Source organism: Oncorhynchus clarkii, chromosome 20 (assembly GCF_045791955.1).
Source record: "Oncorhynchus clarkii lewisi isolate Uvic-CL-2024 chromosome 20, UVic_Ocla_1.0, whole genome shotgun sequence".
NCBI classification, from domain to species: Eukaryota; Metazoa; Chordata; class Actinopteri; order Salmoniformes; family Salmonidae; genus Oncorhynchus; species Oncorhynchus clarkii.
In genome coordinates this window covers 37,471,115-37,490,756 of record NC_092166.1, presented here as the reverse complement: position 1 = coordinate 37,490,756, position 19,642 = coordinate 37,471,115, and the positions used below count along the sequence as shown (strand labels likewise).

The following is a 19,642-nucleotide window of genomic DNA, read 5'->3' as shown; positions in this document are numbered from 1 at the left end:
CCTACCCCTTTTGGTATAATAAATATCAGAGCTCAGCCATCTGCCTCCTGTGTCTGCATTTGGGTCTCGCCTTGTGCCCTTATACTACTGTTCAAAAGTTTTTTTGTATATTAAAATAACATAAAATTGATCAGAAATACAGCGTGGACATTGTTAATGTTGTAAATTACTATTGTAGCTGGAAACAGCTGATTTTAATGGAATATCTACATAGGCGTACAGAGGCCCATTATCAGCAACCATTACTCCTGTGTTCCAATGGCACGTTGTGTTAGCTAATCCAAGTTTCTAATTTTAAAAGGCTAATTGATCATTAGAAAACCCTTTTACAATTATGTTAGCACAGCTGAAAATTGTTGTCCTGATTAAAGAAGCAATAAAACTGGCCTTAGACTAGTTGAGTATCTGGAGCATCAGCATTTGTGGGTTCGATTACAGGCTCAAAATGGCCAGAAACAAAGAACTTTCTTCTGAAATTCATCAGTCTTGTTCTGAGAAATGAAGGCTATTCTATGTGAGAAATTGCCAAGAAACTGAAGATCTCGTACAACGCTGTGTACTACTCCCGTCACAGAACAGGCTCTAACTAAGAGGAGTGGGAGGCCCCGGTGCACAACTGAGCAAGAGGACAAGTACATTAGAGTGTCTAGTTTGAGAAATAGACGTCTCAGAAATCCTAAACTGACAGCTTCATTAATAAATAGTACCCGCAAAACACCAGACTCAACATTAACAGTGAAGAGATGACTCCGGGATGCTGGCCTTACAGGCAGAGTTCCTCTGTTCAGTGTCTGTGTTCTTTTGCCCATCTTATTATTTTCTGATCAATTTGATGTTATTTTAATGGACAAAAAATGAGTTTTTCTTTTAAAAAAAAGGACATTTCTAAGTGACCCCAAACTTTTGAATGGTAGTGTACAGTGCCTTGCGAAAATATTCGGCCCCCTTGAACTTTGCGACCTTTTGCCACATTTCAGGCTTCAAACATAAAGATATAAAACTGTATTTTTTTGTGAAGAATCAACAACAAGTGGGACACAATCTTGAAGTGGAACGACATTTATTGGATATTTCAAACTTTTTTAACAAATCAAAAACTTAAAAATTGGGCGTGCAAAATTATTCAGCCCCTTTACTTTCAGTGCAGCAAACTCCAGAAATTCAGTGAGGATCTCTGAATGATCCAATGTTGACCTAAATGACTAATGATGATAAATACAATCCACCTGTGTGTAATAAAGTCTCCGTATAAATGCACCTGCACTGTGATAGTCTCAGAGGTCCGTTAAAAGCGCAGAGAGCATCATGAAGAACAAGGAACACACCAGGCAGGTCCGAGATACTGTTGTGAAGAAGTTTAAAGCCGGATTTGCATACAAAAAGATTTCCCAAGCTTTAAACATCCCAATGAGCACTGTGCAAGCGATAATATTGAAATGGAAGGAGTATCAGACCACTGCAAATCTACCAAGACCTGGACGTCCCTCTAAACTTTCAGCTCATACAAGGAGAAGACTGATCAGAGATGCAGCCAAGAGGCCCATGATCACTCTGGATGAACTGCAGAGATCTACAGCTGAGGTGGGAGACTCTGTCCATAGGACAACAATCAGTCGTATATTGCACAAATCTGGCCTTTATGGAAGAGTGGCAAGAAGATAGCCATTTCTTAAAGATATCCATAAAAAGTGTTATTTAAAGTTTGCCACAAGCCACCTGGGAGAGACACCAAACATGTGGAAGAAGGTGCTCTGGTCAGATGAAACCAAAATTGAACTTTTTAGCAACAATGCAAAACGTTATGTTTGGCATAAAAGCAACACAGCTCATCACCCTGAACACACCATCTCCACTGTCAAACATGGTGGTGGCAGCATCATGGTTTGGGCCTGCTTTTCTTCAGCAGGGACAGGGAAGATGGTTAAAATTGATGGGAAGATGGATGGAGCCAAATACAGGACCATTCTGGAAGAAAACCTGATGGAGTCTGCAAAAGACCTGAGACTGGGACGGAGATTTGTCTTCCAACAAGACAATGATCCAAAACATAAAGCAAAATCTACAATGGAATGGTTCAAAAATAAACATATCCAGGTGTTAGAATGGCCAAGTCAAAGTCCAGACCTGAATCCAATCGAGAATCTGTGGAAAGAACTGAAAACTGCTGTTCACAAATGCTCTCCATCCAACCTCACTGAGCTCGAGCTTTTTTGCAAGGAGGTCTCTCGATGTGCAAAACTGATAGAGACATACCCCAAGCGACTTACAGCTGTAATCGCAGCAAAAGGTGGCGCTACAAAGTATTAACTTAAGGGGGCTGAATAATTTTGCACGCCCAATTTTTCAGTTTTTGATTTGTTAAAAAAGTTTGAAATATCCAATAAATGTCGTTCCACTTCATGATTGTGTCCCACTTGATGTTGATTCTTCACAAAAAAATACAGTTTTATATCTTTATGTTTGAAGCCTGAAATGTGGCAAAAGGTCGCATAACTCAAGGGGGCCGAATACTTTCGCAAGGCACTGTATGTCTAATGGTAAGTATAGGGAGTATAGTAGTACTTTAATCCCCAAGGGTAAAATCATGTGACAGCCAGTATAGTAATCAAAAAAGGGAGCGAAACACTGAGCTAAGGAACTAGCCTTGGCCTGTCATGCTACACGACTGCTTGTCGAACATCTCATTCCAACATCATCGGCATTAATATGGCGTTTGTCCCCCCTTTGCTTCTATACCAGCCTCCACTCTTCTGGGAAGGCTGCGGTTCAATGGGGTTGAGGTCAGGGCTCTGTGCAGGTCAGTCAAGTTCTTGCACGCCGATTTCGACAAACCATTTCTGTATGGACCTCACTTTGTGCACAGTGGCATTGTCATGCTGAAACAGGAAAGGGCCTTCCCCAAACTGTTGCCATGGAGTTGGAAGCACAGCATCGTCTAGAATGTTATTGTATGCTGTAGAGTTAAGATGTCCTTTCACTGGAACTAAGGGGCCAAGCCCGAACCATGAAAACAGCCCCAGACAATTAAACCCAGTAAAATACTACATTAGTAAAAGTACATACGTATTTACTTTTAAATATACTTAAGTGTCAAAAGTAAATGCAATTGCAAAAAATAGACTTTAAGTTTTACAAGTAAAACTATAAATGATTTCAAATTGCTTATATTAACCAAACTGCACAAATCTTTTCAGTTTTTGTTTATTTACGGACAGCCAGGGGCACACTCCAACACTCAGAAATAATTTGCAAACGAAGCATGTGTGTTTAGTGAGTCCTCCAGATCAGAGGCAGTAGGGATGACCAGGAATGTTCGCTTGATAGGTGCGTGAATTGGACCATTTTCCTGTCCTGCTAAGCATTCCAAATGTAACGAGTGCTTTGGAGTGTCAGGGTAAATGTATGGAGTAAAATTTACATTATTTTCTTTAGGAATGTTGTGGAGTAACACTAAAAGTTGTCAAAAATATAAATAGTAAAGTAAAGTACAGATACCCCAAACAACTACTTAAGTAGTACTTTAAAGTATTTTTACTTCAGTACTTTACACCACTTTTTGTGACTAGAGCGAGTACAGCTACGACCAGAAGTGACTTTCCGGAGCAGGTTAAAGAGAGCACCACCATTTTCAGACAATTCACCAACTTGGGTGAAAGCAGTGTGCAACATAGTAAATTGGTGGTGGAAAATTGTGTTTTATTGAGACAGTTCACATATTTTTCCTTTTTTTTCACCATTTTAGCTGGTTAAGGAGGAAAATGATGCTTTTGCAGCCTGCATGGAGGATGCTGTATGCACGAGCTGTCCATGTATTACCGGGAATGCACATCAATCCTAGATAGTGCAGATTTAGCACCAACTATCGGCTGCCAAGGCTAAGACGGAACCACTTAGAAGTTAAATGATGTTGAAATTGTTTATTTTACCCACTGAGCGAAAAATATACTTGAGTTACATAGTTTTTTTTCTGGGGGTGGATTATCCCTTTAATGTAAACACAGGCATTTAGGCTACGGAAACACTGATACAATGGCATAGGCTCATTTTTGTTATTATCCGGTGTTAAAACGAGTGATTAATTCCCCGCTTTGGGATACTCTTTCAAGTTGTGAATAGGCTGATACACTTGATCTCCACAGACATAAGGCTACTGTTTCGACTTCAACCAAGTCTTGGCCTACTTGTTGTTTTCATTTCTCCCCTTTCCAACCGCCGGCCGGCAAAGGGCAAGCTGGAGCGACACACCCCCACAATCTTCGCTGATAAGAAGTGACAAAGTCCAAACTAGCCAATGGGCTGCTGGCTTCCGACGGCTGCGTGCCGAACTGGAGTGTTTATGTATTCTGAGGACCAATGAGAGTGAACTGAAGGCGGTGCCCTGTGAAGCTCACCAGGCTGCACCAGTGGTCTGGACACGCAGGGGAGTGGAGGCGTGGTATTTTCTTTTACTAAATAACTAAACAATCTTTAACTATACCGTAGAACAGCGGTAACAGACGGAGATCGATTCCAGACAATCCCGATAAATGTATTTTATTACAGATATCTGCACTAAAATCTATAGAAAGCTGGTCATCTTTCTCTAGTCCAATGATGAATTCTAAACGTCTGCTTGACATGTCCGCTGTTGGAATACGTCTCGGGGGCGCTTCGAAACAAGCCGGTATTGATCAGCATGCAGAGGGGTCCAAGGGACGCAAAATTACTGTCGCCGCCACTGCGGACAGCGGTGTCATTCTGGCGTGCAAGAATGGTCCCGCAACGGGAGCAGTTTTCTACAAATTCGTGTTGGATGATGGATCTTTAAGAGAATGTACAAGACAGGACACCGTCCTCAATGTGAATGACCTGTCATCAGGGAAAGAAAAATACCACCTGAATAAAGTAGGTTCTATTCCATATTTGTTGGTCTAACAGTGAGTTGGTTAGTTATTCATTTCCACCCTATTAAATTATTCACATGAAGTCCCATTGTTGCCGAAAAGCCTACTTTTGCAGTCACCCGCAATACAGAACCAGTCCGCTCTGACTTCTCTGTAGCCTCTTCGCTCCGGAAGACCTGTAGCCCACAGTTTGTGCGCCCAATACGGTTACAGGGCTCCCGGAGCGAAGAGGCTAACTCTGCTGCCGACGTGACCCGGTTATGTTCTCAAGTGAAAATATAGGTCAGGCATGCGACTAACCCGAGTTAGTTAGCCTACTAATTACAACTAGTAGCCTATATATGACGGATTTCATCTGTTAAAATGGCGGCCCATTGCATGTTCAAAGTTTTTAAATGTTCAGTCAAAATCATGTTTTCATGAAATTGGGTCATATGGATGAAACCATATCAAATTAGGACGACCAAAGTATGAACATATCTGTTGCTTCTACATTGATAAAGTTTGATCATAAATGTACTGGTCCCCTCCCCATGTCAAACACTTATTCAGGAGGTGGGATGGAGGCAGGATTATTAAAAAGCCTAATTTACAAAATGCCACATTTGGTAATGTTTTATTCTCTTACCTAATTCAAAAATAAATGCAGCCTTTCAACAAACAAACCAGAAGGTGTTTGCAGAGGGGCGTGGTTTACATGGCTAGGTAGCTCGTCTACTGGTGCCAAAATTTGACTGCAGCACGTCAACAAATATAATAAGAGCTTTTACCTACTCGTCTAAGACACTTAACCCCTTTCATATGTGTCTGGTGTTCGCTATTAACTGGCTGACAAGGTCTTCAGCCAGCATGGAACAAACGCGGGGAAGGGTTGCCCAAAACTGCTACAGTTGTCATATCATTACATCGAGACATGCCAAATGGAAAATTCCTAGAAACGTTTTGATATTGTTGATATGCATGCGATATGAATGTTGTCTCTTTCAATGACAGACCGACCAGGGTAAAATCTATGATCCCTTTTTTGATGTCACTTGTTAAATCCACTTTAATCAGTGTAGGTAGGTGAAGGGAAGCAGACAGGTTAAACAACGATTTGTAAGCCCTGAGGCAATTGAGACATGGATTGTGTATGTTTGCCATTCAGAAGGTGAATGGGCAAGACAAAATATTGAAGTGCCTTTTGAAAGGAGTATGGTAGTAGGTGCACTGGTGGGTTTTTCAGGCTTCCCGTGTGAATCAAGAATGGTCCACCACCCAAAGGGCACCCAGCCAACTTGACACAACTGTGGGAAGCATTGGTGTCAACATGGGCCAGCATCCCTGTGGAACGCTTTCGACACCTTGTAGAGCCCATGCCCTGACAAATTGAGGCTGTTCTCTGGGAAAAAGGGGGTGAAACTCAATATTAGGAAGGTTAAAGATGCACTATGCAGAAACTGCTTCGCCATTTGCTGATTGCTAAAATTTTAATAGTTTGCCTAATTTCAGTTTGTGACAAAACAAGCAAGTATAGTGTAGGGAATCATTGTACCATCTAAACCGCTGTGACATATTTTTCCATAACCAAAAACATTGTATTTTCAGCTGTTTGAAGCTGGTGTACAAAACCCAAAGTAAAAGATGCAAAAACTAAACTTAAGAGCGGGAAGCATAGAAATAGCGGACATAGAACAGGCTTGCTTTCAATGCGAATGACAGATCTATAAAACACATTTCTATATGAATTTGGTCGGGTCGCCCAAATATTATGTTGATTTTGGCCTTCAACATCAGATGCGATCAGGACACGCAGGTTGACATGTCAAAACAAACTGAGCCAACTGTATAATTTTGGGGACAGGTCAAAACACACAAGATTCATGGACATTTAGCTAGCTAGCTAGCTTGCTGCTGCTAGCTAATTTCTCCTGGGATATACACATTGGGTTGTTTTTTTTAACTTGAAATGTAAAAGGTCCTTTATTTTGCTGGATTGTTGTAGAATCTCGACTCATTTTGAGTCACACAATATCATGTGTCCTCTACTCCAACAATGAATCCACAGATAAAAGAGGACACCTAATTAGTTTCTAGTAACCTCTTCTCCTTCTGTGGATTATATATGGCGGTCCCTTTTTTCCCTTTAAGTTTACTATTTTTCAAAAATGAAATCTATGGCATTCTAGGATGCTTAAGACAGAAGTTTATACTATAAATATTTGAACAACAGTTCAGAAAGCGTGGTTCACACATTTTTTTTTGACATAGTGTGCCTTCAACGGGATTTGACCTCATACCCACACATCCCTGAATGTTCAGTCTTGTGTTTTACAACACACGGTTTGAAAAGGCACGTGATCAAACGAAGCTTTGGGCATCATTGATGACGTACTTTGATAAAGTGATACACGCATCGGCACACTGCTTTGAAGATAGCTGCTTAGCGATTTCGACGCATGCCTCGGAGCTCTGGTATCAAACGTAACATCACTAACTGAAATTGTCCAAGATGAACTATAATAATATAAGATAAACAGTGCTGACAATTCCATTTAGGCATGCTAGATAAATTATACAGTCAACATTTTGTTTACATTGACGCTGTTACAATAATCAAACAGTTGGAATAACAAATAATTTGTAAAACATACATGACAGGATTGATGTTTCAGTATTTGTTACTTTGTGTATCAGCAAATTTGCTTGAAATAATCTCACTGGAACACTGCTCACTGCATGTTGCTTGACAAAAGCGGTTTCAAAGAATCCCCAGTCAAGGTGCGCTCCCTGTCCACTCGGCCTACTAGCTCCCTGTCCACTCGGCCTACTAGCTCCCTGTCCACTCGGCCTACTAGCTCCCTGTCCACTCGGCCTACTAGCTCCCTGTCCACTTGGCCTACTAGCTCCCTGTCCACTCGGCCTACTAGCTCCCTGTCCACTCGGCCTACTAGCTCCCTGTCCACTCGGCCTACTAGCTCCCTGTCCACTCGGCCTACTAGCTCCCTGTCCACTCGGCCTACTAGCTCCCTGTCCACTCGGCCTACTAGCTCCCTGTCCACTCGGCCTACTAGCTCCCTGTCCACTCGGCCTACTAGCTCCCTGTCCACTCGGCCTACTAGCTCCCTGTCCACTCGGCCTACTAGCTCCCCGTCCACTCGGCCTACTAGCTCCCCGCCCACTCGGCCTACTAGCTCCCCGCCCACTCGGCCTACTAGCTCCCCGCCCACTCGGCCTACTAGCTCCCCGCCCACTCAGTCTACTAGCTCCCCGCCCACTCAGCCTACTAGCTCCCCGCCCACTACTAGCTCCCCGCCCACTCAGCCTACAAGCTCCCTGCCCACTCAGCCTACTAGCTCCCTGTCCACTCGGCCTACTAGCTCCCTGTCCACTCGGCCTACTAGCTCCCTGTCCACTCAGTCTACTAGCTCCCCGCCCACTCAGCCTACTAGCTCCCCACCCACTCAGCCTACAAGCTCCCCGCCCACTACTAGCTCCCCGCCCACTCAGCCTACAAGCTCCCTGCCCACTCAGCCTACTAGCTCCCTGTCCCCTCGGCCTACTAGCTCCCTGTCCCCTCGGCCTACTAGCTCCCTGTCCACTCGGCCTACTAGCTCCCTGTCCACTCGGCCTACTAGCTCCCTGTCCACTCGGCCTACTAGCTCCCTGTCCACTCGGTCTACTAGCTCCCTATCCACTCAGTCTACTAGCTCCCAGTACACTCAGTCTACTAGCTCCCTGTCCACTCAGTCTACTAGCTCCCTGTCCACTCAGTCTACTAGCTCCCTGTCCACTCAGTCTACAAGCTCCCTGTCCACTCAGTCTACTAGCTCCCTGTCCACTCAGTCTACTAGCTCCCCGTCCACTCAGCCTACTAGCTCCCCGTCCACTCAGCCTACTAGCTCCCCGTCCACTCAGCCTACTAGCTCCCCGTCCACTCAGCCTACTAGCTCCCCGTCCACTCAGCCTACTAGCTCCCCGTCCACTCAGCCTACTAGCTCCCCGTCCACTCAGCCTACTAGCTCCCTGTCCACTCAGCCTACTAGCTCCCTGTCCACTCAGCCTACTAGCTCCCCGCCCACTCAGCCTACAAGCTCCCCGCCCACTCAGCCTACAAGCTCCCCGCCCACTCAGCCTACAAGCTCCCCGCCCACTCAGCCTACAAGCTCCCCGCCCACTCAGCCTACAAGCTCCCCGCCCACTCAGCCTACAAGCTCCCCGCCCACTCAGCCTACAAGCTCCCCGCCCACTCAGCCTACAAGCTCCCCGCCCACTCAGCCTACAAGCTCCCCGCCCACTCAGCCTACTAGCTCCCCGCCCACTCAGCCTACTAGCTCCCCGCCCACTCAGCCTACTAGCTCCCCGCCCACTCAGCCTACTAGCTCCCCGCCCACTCAGCCTACTAGCTCCCCGCCCACTCAGCCTACTAGCTCCCCGCCCACTCAGCCTACTAGCTCCCCGCCCACTCAGCCTACTAGCTCCCTGTCCACTCAGGCTACTATGTCCCTGTCCACTCAGCCTACTAGCTCCCCGCCCACTCACAGCCTACTAGCTCCCTGCCCACTCAGTCTACTAGCTCCCCGTCCACTCAGCCTACTAGCTCCCCGTCCACTCAGCCTACTAGCTCCCTGCCCACTCAGTCTACTAGCTCCCCGCCCACTCAGCCTACTAGCTCCCCACCCACTCAGCCTACAAGCTCCCCGCCCTCTACTAGCTCCCTGACCACTCAGCCTACAAGCTCCCTGCCCACTCAGCCTACAAGCTCCCTGCCCACTCCGTCTACTAGCCCCCCCCCACTCATCCTACTAGCTCCCAGCCCACTCAGCCTACTAGCTCCCCGCCCACTCAGCCTACTAGCTCCCCGTCCACTCAGGCTACTATGTCCCTGTCCACTCAGGCTACTATGTCCCTGTCCACTCAGCCTACTAGCTCCCCGCCCACTCCCAGCCTACTAGCTCCCTGCCCTCTCAGCCTACTAGCTCCCTACCCACTTAGCCTACAAGCTCCCCGCCCACTACTAGCTCCCCGCCCACTCAGCCTACAAGCTCCCTGCCCACTCAGCCTACAAGCTCCCTGCCCACTCAGCCTACTAGCTCCCCTCCCACTCAGACTACAAGCTCCCCACCCACTCAGCCTACAAGCTCCCCGGCCACTCAGCCTACAAGCTCCCCGCCCACTCAGCCTACAAGCTCCCCGCCCACTCAGCCTACAAGCTCCCCGCCCACTCAGCCTACAAGCTCCCCGCCCACTCAGCCTACAAGCTCCCCGCCCACTCAGCCTACAAGCTCCCCGCCCACTCAGCCTACAAGCTCCCCGCCCACTCAGCCTACAAGCTCCCCGCCCACTCAGCCTACAAGCTCCCCGCCCACTCAGCCTACTAGCTCCCCGCCCACTCAGTCTACTAGCTCCCCGTCCACTCAGCCTACTAGCTCCCTGTCCACTCAGCCTACTAGCTCCCTGCCCACTCAGTCTACTAGCTCCCCGCCCACTCAGCCTACAAGCTCCCCGCCCACTACTAGCTCCCCGCCCACTCAGCCTACAAGCTCCCTGCCCACTCAGCCTACAAGCTCCCTGCCCACTCAGCCTACAAGCTCCCTGCCCACTCAGCCTACAAGCTCCCCGCCCACTCAGCCTACTAGCTCCCCGCCCACTCAGCCTACTAGCTCCCCGCCCACTCAGCCTATTAGCTCCCCACCCACTCAGCCTACTAGCTCCCCGTCCACTCAGGCTAATATGTCCCTGTCCACTCAGGCTACTATGTCCCTGTCCACTCAGCCTACTAGCTCCCCGTCCACTCACAGCCTACTAGCTCCCTGCCCACTCAGTCTACTAGCTCCCCGCCCACTCAGCCTACTAGCTCCCCACCCACTTAGCCTACAAGCTCTCCGCCCACTACTAGCTCCCCGCCCACTCAGCCTACTAGCTCCCCGCCCACTCAGCCTACTAGCTCCCCGCCCACTCAGCCTACAAGCTCCCTGCCCACTCAGCCTACTAGCTCCCTGCCCACTCAGTCTACTAGCTCCCCGCCCACTCAGTCTACTAGCTCCCCGCCCACTCAGCCTACTAGCTCCCCGCCCACTCAGCCTACTAGCTCCCTGCCCACTCAGCCTACTAGCTCCCCGTCCACTCAGGCTACTATGTCCCTGTCCACTCAGTCTACTAGCTCCCCGCTCACTCAGCCTACTAGCTCCCCACCCACTTAGCCTACAAGCTCCCCGCCCACTACTATCTCCCCGCCCACTCAGCCTACTAGCTCCCTGCCCACTCAGCCTACTAGCTCCCCGCCCACTCAGCCTACTAGCTCCCCGCCCACTCAGCCTACTAGCTCCCCGCCCACTCTGCCTACTAGCTCCCCACCCACTTAGCCTACAAGCTCCCCGCCCACTACTAGCTCCCCGCCCACTCAGCCTATAAGCTCCTTGCCCACTCAGCCTATAAGCTCCTTGCCCACTCAGCCTACAAGCTCCCTGCCCACTCAGCCTACAAGCTCCCTGCCCTCTCAGCCTACTAGCTCCCCGCCCACTCAGCCTACTAGCTCCCCGCCCACTCAGCCTACTAGCTCCCCGCCCACTCAGTCTACTAAATCCCCGCCCACTCAGTCTACTAGCTCCCCGCCCACTCAGCCTACTAGCTCCCTGCCCACTCAGCTTACTAGCTCCCCGCCCACTCAGCCTACTAGCTCCCTGCCCACTCAACCTAGTAGCTCCCCACCCACTCAGCCTACAAGCTCCCCGCCCACTACTAGCTCCCCGCCCACTCAGCCTACAAGCTCCCCGCCCACTCAGCCTACAAGCTCCCCGCCCACTCAGCCTACAAGCTCCCTGCCCACTCAGCCTACTAGCTCCCCTCCCACTCATTCTACTAGCTCCCCTCCCACTCATTCTACTAGCTCCCCTCCCACTCAGCCTACTAGCTCCCCTCCCACTCAGCCTACTAGCTCCCCTCCCACTCAGCCTACTAGCTCCCCTCCCACTCAGCCTACTAGCTCCCCGCCCACTCAGCCTACAAGCTCCCCGCCCACTCAGTCTACTAGCTCCCCACCCACTCAGTCTATACTGACCAAAAATATCAACGCAACATGCAACAATTTCTAAGATTTTGCTGAGTTACAGTTCATATAAAGAAATCTGTCAATTTAAATAAATTCATTCGGCCCTAATCGATGGATTTCACATGACTGGGAATACAGATATGCATCTGTTGGTCAAAGACACCTTAAAAACAAGGTAGGGTTGTGGATCAGAACAAGTCAGTATCTGGTGTGACCACCATTTGCCTCATGCAGCCCGACACATCTCCTTTGCATAGAGCTGATCAGGCTGTTGATTGTGGCCAGTGGAATGTTGTCCCACTCCTCTTCAATGGCTGTGCGAATTTGCTGGATATTGGCGGGAATTGGAACACGCTGTCGTACACAGCCATCCAGAGAATCCCAAATATGCTCAATGGGTGACATTTCTGGTGAGTATGCAGGCCATGGAAGAACTGGGACATTTTCAGCTTCCAGGAATTGCGTACAGATCTTTGCGACATGGGGCCTTGCATTATCATGCTGAAACATGAGGTGATTACGGCAGATAAATGGCACGACAACGGACCTCAGGATCTCATCACGGTATTTCTGGGCATTCAGATTGCCGTCGATGAAATTAAATTGTGTTCATTATCCGTAGCTTATTCCTGCCCATATCATAACCCCACCGCCACCATGGGGCACTCTGTTCACAACGTTAACATCAGCAAACTGGTCGCCCACATAACTCCATACACGTGGTCTGCGGTTGTGAGGCCGGTTGGACGTACTGCCAAACTCTCTAAAATGATGCTGGAGGTGGTTTATGGTAATTTAATGTTAATTTCTTCATCTGGCAACAACTCCAACAACTCTGGTGGACATCCCTGCAGTTAGCATAACAATTGCACGCTTCCTCAAAACTTGTGGCGTTGTGTGACAAAACTGCACATTTTAGAGTGACCTTTTATTGTCCCCAGCTCAAGGTGCACCTGTGTAATGATCATTCTGTTTAATCAGCTTCTTGATGCCACACCTGTCAGGTGGATGGATTACCTTGGCAAATGAGAAGTGCTCACTAACAGGGATGTAAATAAATGTGTGCACAACGTTTGAGAGAAATAAGCTTTTTGTGCGTATGGAACATTTCTGAGATCTTTCATTTCAGCTCATGAAACATGGGACCAACATGTTTTGTTCAGTTTAGTCTGTCTTTTCAGACTTCCTGGTAGTTTCACATGAGAGATACATTTTCTCCATTTTTATCAGGATACATTTTCTGGTTGATGGTTTAGTCACACTAGAGGCTGCTTTACATGGGAATCAGAATGACTGTTCAGGACAAAACAGACCAAACGGACATGGAGAAATGCTTGTTTAAGACTTGGTGCCACTCCAATCTATCCATATCTATCCATCTATACATGTTTAGTTCTTGGGGCACTATAACCACATTGTAGTTAAATTGGTACAGCATTCTCACTCATGGGTGCAACAAAACATAGCCTCTTTCAGAGCACGCCTCAAAATATGTTAATGTGCGAGAAACAACAATACCATGCACCCACTAGTGGTCTAAAGGTTTTTGGCAATCCAACTGTACTGTACTAGAGCACACATTACACCGGTTTTAAGTTCTCTGCACTGGCTGCCTGTGAGTTTTAGAATTCATTTTAAGATGATTCTATTGGTTTTTAAATAAATCCTTGATTGTGCACCCCAATACATGTCAGACATGCTTTTAAGTTATGTACCCAGTAGGTTCCTCAGGTCCTCGGGCACTGGCCTTTTAACTATCCCAAAGCCTAGGACCAAAAGCCATGGAGAGGCAGTTACTATGCCCCCAGCCTCTGGAACAGCCTGCCAGAGAACCTGAGGGGGGCCAAAACTGTGGCCATTTTTTAAAGAGATCTTAAAACACACATTTTTGACTTTTCTTTTTAGTCATTCAGATTCAGTGACACAGCTTCTACAGTGCCTTGCGAAAGTATTCGGCCCCCTTGAACTTTGCGACCTTTTGCTACATTTCATGCTTCAAACATAAAGATATAAAACTGTATTTTTTTGTGAAGAATCAACAACAAGTGGGACACAATCATGAAGTGGAACGACATTTATTGGATATTTCTAACTTTTTTAACAAATCAAAAACTGAAAAATTGGGCGTGCAAAATTATTCAGCCCCCTTAAGTTAATACTTTGTAGCGCCACCTTTTGCTGCGATTACAGCTGTAAGTCGCTTGGGGTATGTCTCTATCAGTTTTGCACATCGAGAGACTGACATTTTTTCCCATTCCTCCTTGCAAAACAGCTCGAGCTCAGTGAGGTTGGATGGAGAGCATTTGTGAACAGCAGTTTTCAGTTCTTTCCACAGATTCTCGATTGGATTCAGGTCTGGACTTTGACTTGGCCATTCTAACACCTGGATATGTTTATTTTTGAACCATTCCATTGTAGATTTTGCTTTATGTTTTGGATCATTGTCTTGTTGGAAGACAAATCTCCGTCCCAGTCTCAGGTCTTTTGCAGACTCCATCAGGTTTTCTTCCAGAATGGTCCTGTATTTGGCTCCATCCATCTTCCCATCAATTTTAACCATCTTCCCTGTCCCTTCTGAAGAAAAGCAGGCCCAAACCATGATGCTGCCACCACCATGTTTGACAGTGGGGATGGTGTGTTCAGCTGTGTTACTTTTATGCCAAACATAACGTTTTGCATTGTTGCCAAAAAGTTCAATTTTGGTTTCATCTGACCAGAGCACCTTCTTCCACATGTTTGGTGTGTCTCCCAGGTGGCTTGTGGCAAACTTTAAACAACACTTTTTATGGATATCTTTAAGAAATGGCTTTCTTCTTGCCACTCTTCCATAAAGGCCAGATTTGTGCAATATACAACTGATTGTTGTCCTATGGACAGAGTCTCCCACCTCAGCTGTAGATCTCTGCAGTTCATCCAGAGTGATCATGGGCCTCTTGGCTGCATCTCTGATCAGTCTTCTCCTTGTATGAGCTGAAAGTTTAGAGGGACGGCCAGGTCTTGGTAGATTTGCAGTGGTCTGATACTCCTTCCATTTCAATATTATCGCTTGCACAGTGCTCCTTGGGATGTTTAAAGCTTGGGAAATCTTTTTGTATCCAAATCCGGCTTTAAACTTCTTCACAACAGTATCTCGGACCTGCCTGGTGTGTTCCTTGTTCTTCATGATGCTCTCTGCGCTTTTAACGGACCTCTGAGACTATCACAATGCAGGTGCATTTATACGGAAACTTGATTACACACAGGTGGATTGTATTTATCATCATTAGTCATTTAGGTCAACATTGGATCATTCAGAGATCCTCACTGAACTTCTGGAGAGAGTTTGCTGCACTGAAAGTAAAGGGGCTGAATCATTTTGCACGCCCAATTTTTCAGTTTTTGATTTGTTAAAAAAGTTTGAAATATCCAACAAATGTCTTTCCACTTCATGATTGTGTCCCACTTGTTGTTGATTCTTCACAAAAAAATACAGTTTTATATCTTTATGTTTGAAGCCTGAAATGTGGCAAAAGGTCGCAAAGTTCAAGGGGGCCGAATACTTTCGCAAGGCACTGTATATTTCCTTACAAACAAAATCTCCAGCACATGTCCCCTTCCCAACAATGTAGCCAAAAACATATGTTAAATGGTGCCTAAAACTATCATGCGGACTATGTAATTAACTTTATATTATCTATTTTTACCACAAGCTTTGGAAGCAAAAAGCACTAACATCAGTTCTGAGACTCCAACATTTCGATCATTTCTCTGTGTGTGTATTGTTCTTCATCCTTCAGGCAGGTTGTGGTGGGGAGGCAGATGAAAGAAACAGTGGTCTGACTGGGATCCTTACTAACGGCAGTCCCACACACTGCCTGATCCGGAAAGGGCAGAAGGCGGACAAACACATGCACTCAGAGGCCAGGGACCCGCTGGTGCCCAGCGGTTGCCAGGCAACAAATGGACAGCAAGTTCCACCTGAGGAGAGATACCCTCATCCCTCCTCCCAAATACCTGTCCCCCGACGCAGGTAGGGACCACATGGCTAATAACTGTTATTGCCTAGTAAGGCATGTATAACGTTATGTTTATTACCTGTAGCATGGTTGCTGCCTTACCCATAGTTGGGTCTATACCATTCCAGGTCCAGATGATGCAGTCATTGAATTTCAGAAAGTTGATAGAATTTCAGAAAGTTAAAATAGCTCTAAGAATTGGCATAGCATTTCAAAAAGTGAAAACAGAATTGGGTGTTTTCACCTCAAATCCCAAAACAAATCCCAAAACAGTCCTGAATAAACTAGAGTTTAAATGGAATTGACTCTAGCCTTGTAGTGGTTCAAGCTATCCTATGGTTTGGGTATAAATGTTGTGGGGGAGGCTTGGTCAGATGACTGCTGTTGGATTCTTAGAATGCTTTTCAGTGTTCCAGAATCAGAATAGTTCTGGAATATTCTCAAGACTTTAGAAAATAACTCAGTGTCAAAGTTCTATAATAAGGTCAAGATTGCCCAATCATGTGAGAGAAAATGGGAAAAATGATGGTCATGTTGCTGTTGACTGATAAGCCTAAACCAATACTGCTCTTACTGTGATAGTGCCAATGAACCAATTGCTAGATTAGTCAATGCACAAATCAATGCACAAGATGTCAATGCATTGCACACCATGGCCAACCACACACAAATGTTTTATTTTTTACCTTAACATTGAGATTCAAGTATCTCTCACATTTAGCGCTACAGAAGAATACCCATGTTCCGCCTTGTTGAGATCTTTCATACTAGATGACATTGTGTTGAAGCATCTGTCATGGATTGGACATGCTGTGGAATTATCCACTCCCTAAGATCCCCAGCCCCTTCTAATCTGAAAAATCATTATTATGTCCAGGCGAGATGGACTCCTGCGACTTAATCCATGCCTCATATTCAGATGAAAGTGTTAACGCTTTCCCTTTTCTTTCTATAATCTCTCTGTGTCTATCCAGACTCAGTATCATTAAGCGTGTGTCTGTGTTTGTTTATATGTTATTCTGTCAGTAGTTTGTACTGTTGTGTGTGACTCAGTGGCTAGCAGAGCGAGAGAAGCTCAAGGCTGTTTTCCCTGTGAATCACACTCACACACATGCGCGTGCACTGGTGTGTTGTGCAGGGCACTCTCTCTGATATGGATCGACTGAAGAAGCACACACACAGCGGCCCAGACACAGGCAGCAGTCAGAGGGAGAGAGAGCGGTGTCTGTCCAGGGACATGGCCAGCCAGGCTCTAATAGATAACTCTGTTACATAACAGACAGGAGGTCTGGGAACTCAAGCCTTTTTATTCACCATTTTTTACAACCATTGATAGTTTGGAACAACTGTCTCTGTGTCTGTGTGTCTCTGTCTCTGTGTGAGGGGGAACTCTGTCTGTGTGTCTCTGTCTCTGTGTGAGGGGGGAACTCTGTGTCTGTGTCTCTGTGTGAGGGGGAACTCTGTGTCTGTGTGTCTCTGTTTCTGTGTGAGGGGGAACTCTGTGTCTGTGTGTCTCTGTCTCTGTGTGAGGGGGAACTCTGTGTCTGTGTGTCTCTGTCTCTGTGTGAGGGGGGAACTCTGTGTCTGTGTGTGAGGGGGGAACTCTGTGTCTGTGTGCGCGAGGGGTAGGAGTTGCAATGTGGTTATACATTAACAAAGTTCCCTACGGTAGTAGAGTTGCAATGAGGTCTTGATAAAATCCAATATGGTGGATCAATGGAGAACAATGGCCTGATGAGTGTGTTGTTGGTTTAAAATCACTGTTCTCTTATATCAGGATCATGTGAAGTTCATGTGCAGGAAATCATGTGTGATGAAAGTGTCCTCCCGGGGAGCATGCAGCAAGATTGAGCTTGCTTTCCAAAGTACGGACACTTTCTGTGTGTGTGTCACTGGGTGAGTAAGTATGTGGGTGAGAAATTCAGTTCAGTGCGTGTGTGTGTGCGCAGCGCGCATGTGTTTGCGAGAGCCAGCCAACACAACAGCTGCCATGCTCACCTTTCACCTATGACTTGAAATGCCTTTTCTCCCCCAGTCTGAGTTGATGACTCCCTTACTGTCTTGCTCTATCCTCCAGCATATTAAACAGGGCATACAGCCAGGGCTGCTAACAACTTTGAATAATGTTACATAGGCCTAATGATTTGGTCATATTTGTCGAGGCCCTTGTGGCTACATTAAACGTTTGGATTAGCTCCTTGTCTCACCCTGCTCCCCTTCAAATGGGTGTCTGCTCTATGTGGGCGTCTGTAAGCCAGTTTCTCTTAGCAGGAGCATAAGGATCAGTTAAAGTCAAATAGATTATGTCATTTATCTGCAATAAGAAGGAATTGGATATTGGTTGTTTGTATGGCTGTATTCATTCCGTGATGAAAAGGTAAAAATAAGCACAGAAAATAAATAGTGGTTCAGTCCACTAGTGTCCATCTGTCCCACAGTTCAATGCTACAGTCTGTTGTATAGTTTTATGGTCTGACTATAGACAGTTTCTTGTTGTAAGCTACTTCTTCACAGTGTAATCGAGCATTTGCCTTGTTTCACCTCTCAGCTGTCACACTTGTGTATGTGTGTGTCTGGTGTGTGTACGTGTGTGTTTGTTTCACCTCTCACACCCTAGCCAGGCAGTGTTTTGTAGAGTTGGGCAATGTGTTCAGTTCAGGCCTTTATCACTGTGTTACTGTTTGTCCTGCAGACAAGCCCAGACAAGCTTCTCTGCAACTAAAAGAGGAGGGACTTGGGTTGGGGCAGCTTTTTGGTAGCCTGAGTACCAGTCTCTTTAGCTAATCCACTCCCTATACTTCATGTCATGTGACTAAGAGACTGGCCTTTCTGCTATCTTCAAATCAGTCACAATACGATGCAGAGTTCGATTTGGCAGCTTCTCTTCTAAAACCATTGACAACTGTGCTGTTTTCAAGGGATTGTTAAATACATTTTATATCACCTCTTGACGAGCATAATCAGAACTACACATGTCCAATTATTCCACATTTATCTCTATCATAAGAGTCATACAGCAAGTAACTGCATGTTTTTCATGATCAGTAAACCTCAATTAAGCATGCATTTTTAAATATGTGAGGGTAGGCTATCCATTTGGCATGTGAGCAAACAACATGTCATTTAGCTTGCTTCATCAGAGATTAGGCTTTTGGAAAGAGCTTGACATCCGCAAGTCCTCTTGGTGGTAAAGTTGTCAGTCGGACCATTGTCATCTCTATAGATTGCAAGCAAATCAACCAATATTTGGCTATATCCATCTAGTTCATCTAGTTAGTTTGTTAACTAGCCATATTTGGATATCCATCTAGTTTATCTAGTTAGTTTGTTAACTAGCCATATTTGGATATATCCATCTAGTTTATCCAGTTAGTTAGTTAACTAGCCAAGTCAACCAATATTTGGATATTTCCATCTAGTTTATCCAGTTAGTTAGTTAACTAGCCAAGTCAACCAATATTTGGATATATCCATCTAGTTTATCCAGTTAGTTTGTTAACTAGCCATATTTGGATATAGCCATATTTGGAAATATCCAGTTAGTTTGTTAGCTAGCCATATTTGGATATGTCCACCTTGTTTATCCAGTTAGTTTGTTAACTAGCCATATTTTGATATTTCCATCTAGTTTATCTAGTTAGTTAACTAGCCATATTTGGATATAGCCATATTTGGATATATCCATCTAGTTTATCCAGTTAGTTTATTAACTAGCCATATTTGGATATTTCCAT

General features: G+C 46.0%; 1 protein-coding gene across 2 annotated transcripts in view; it reads left to right on the top strand.

Annotated features, from left to right (window-relative positions):
• Window positions 1–4,290: 4,290 nt before the first annotated feature.
• Window positions 4,291–19,642, top strand: part of LOC139376321 (zinc finger protein 704-like) — a 91,035-nt gene continuing 75,683 nt past the window's right edge. The window contains exons 1-2 of one of the 2 annotated variants that reach the window (XM_071118714.1): window positions 4,291–4,884; window positions 15,690–15,922. In XM_071118714.1, the coding sequence (XP_070974815.1) occupies window positions 4,591–4,884; window positions 15,690–15,922 (527 nt within the window). In that variant the 5' untranslated portion in view covers window positions 4,291–4,590. The remainder of the gene's footprint in view (window positions 4,885–15,689; window positions 15,923–19,642) is intronic. The other variant, XM_071118715.1, reaches the window with a different exon arrangement.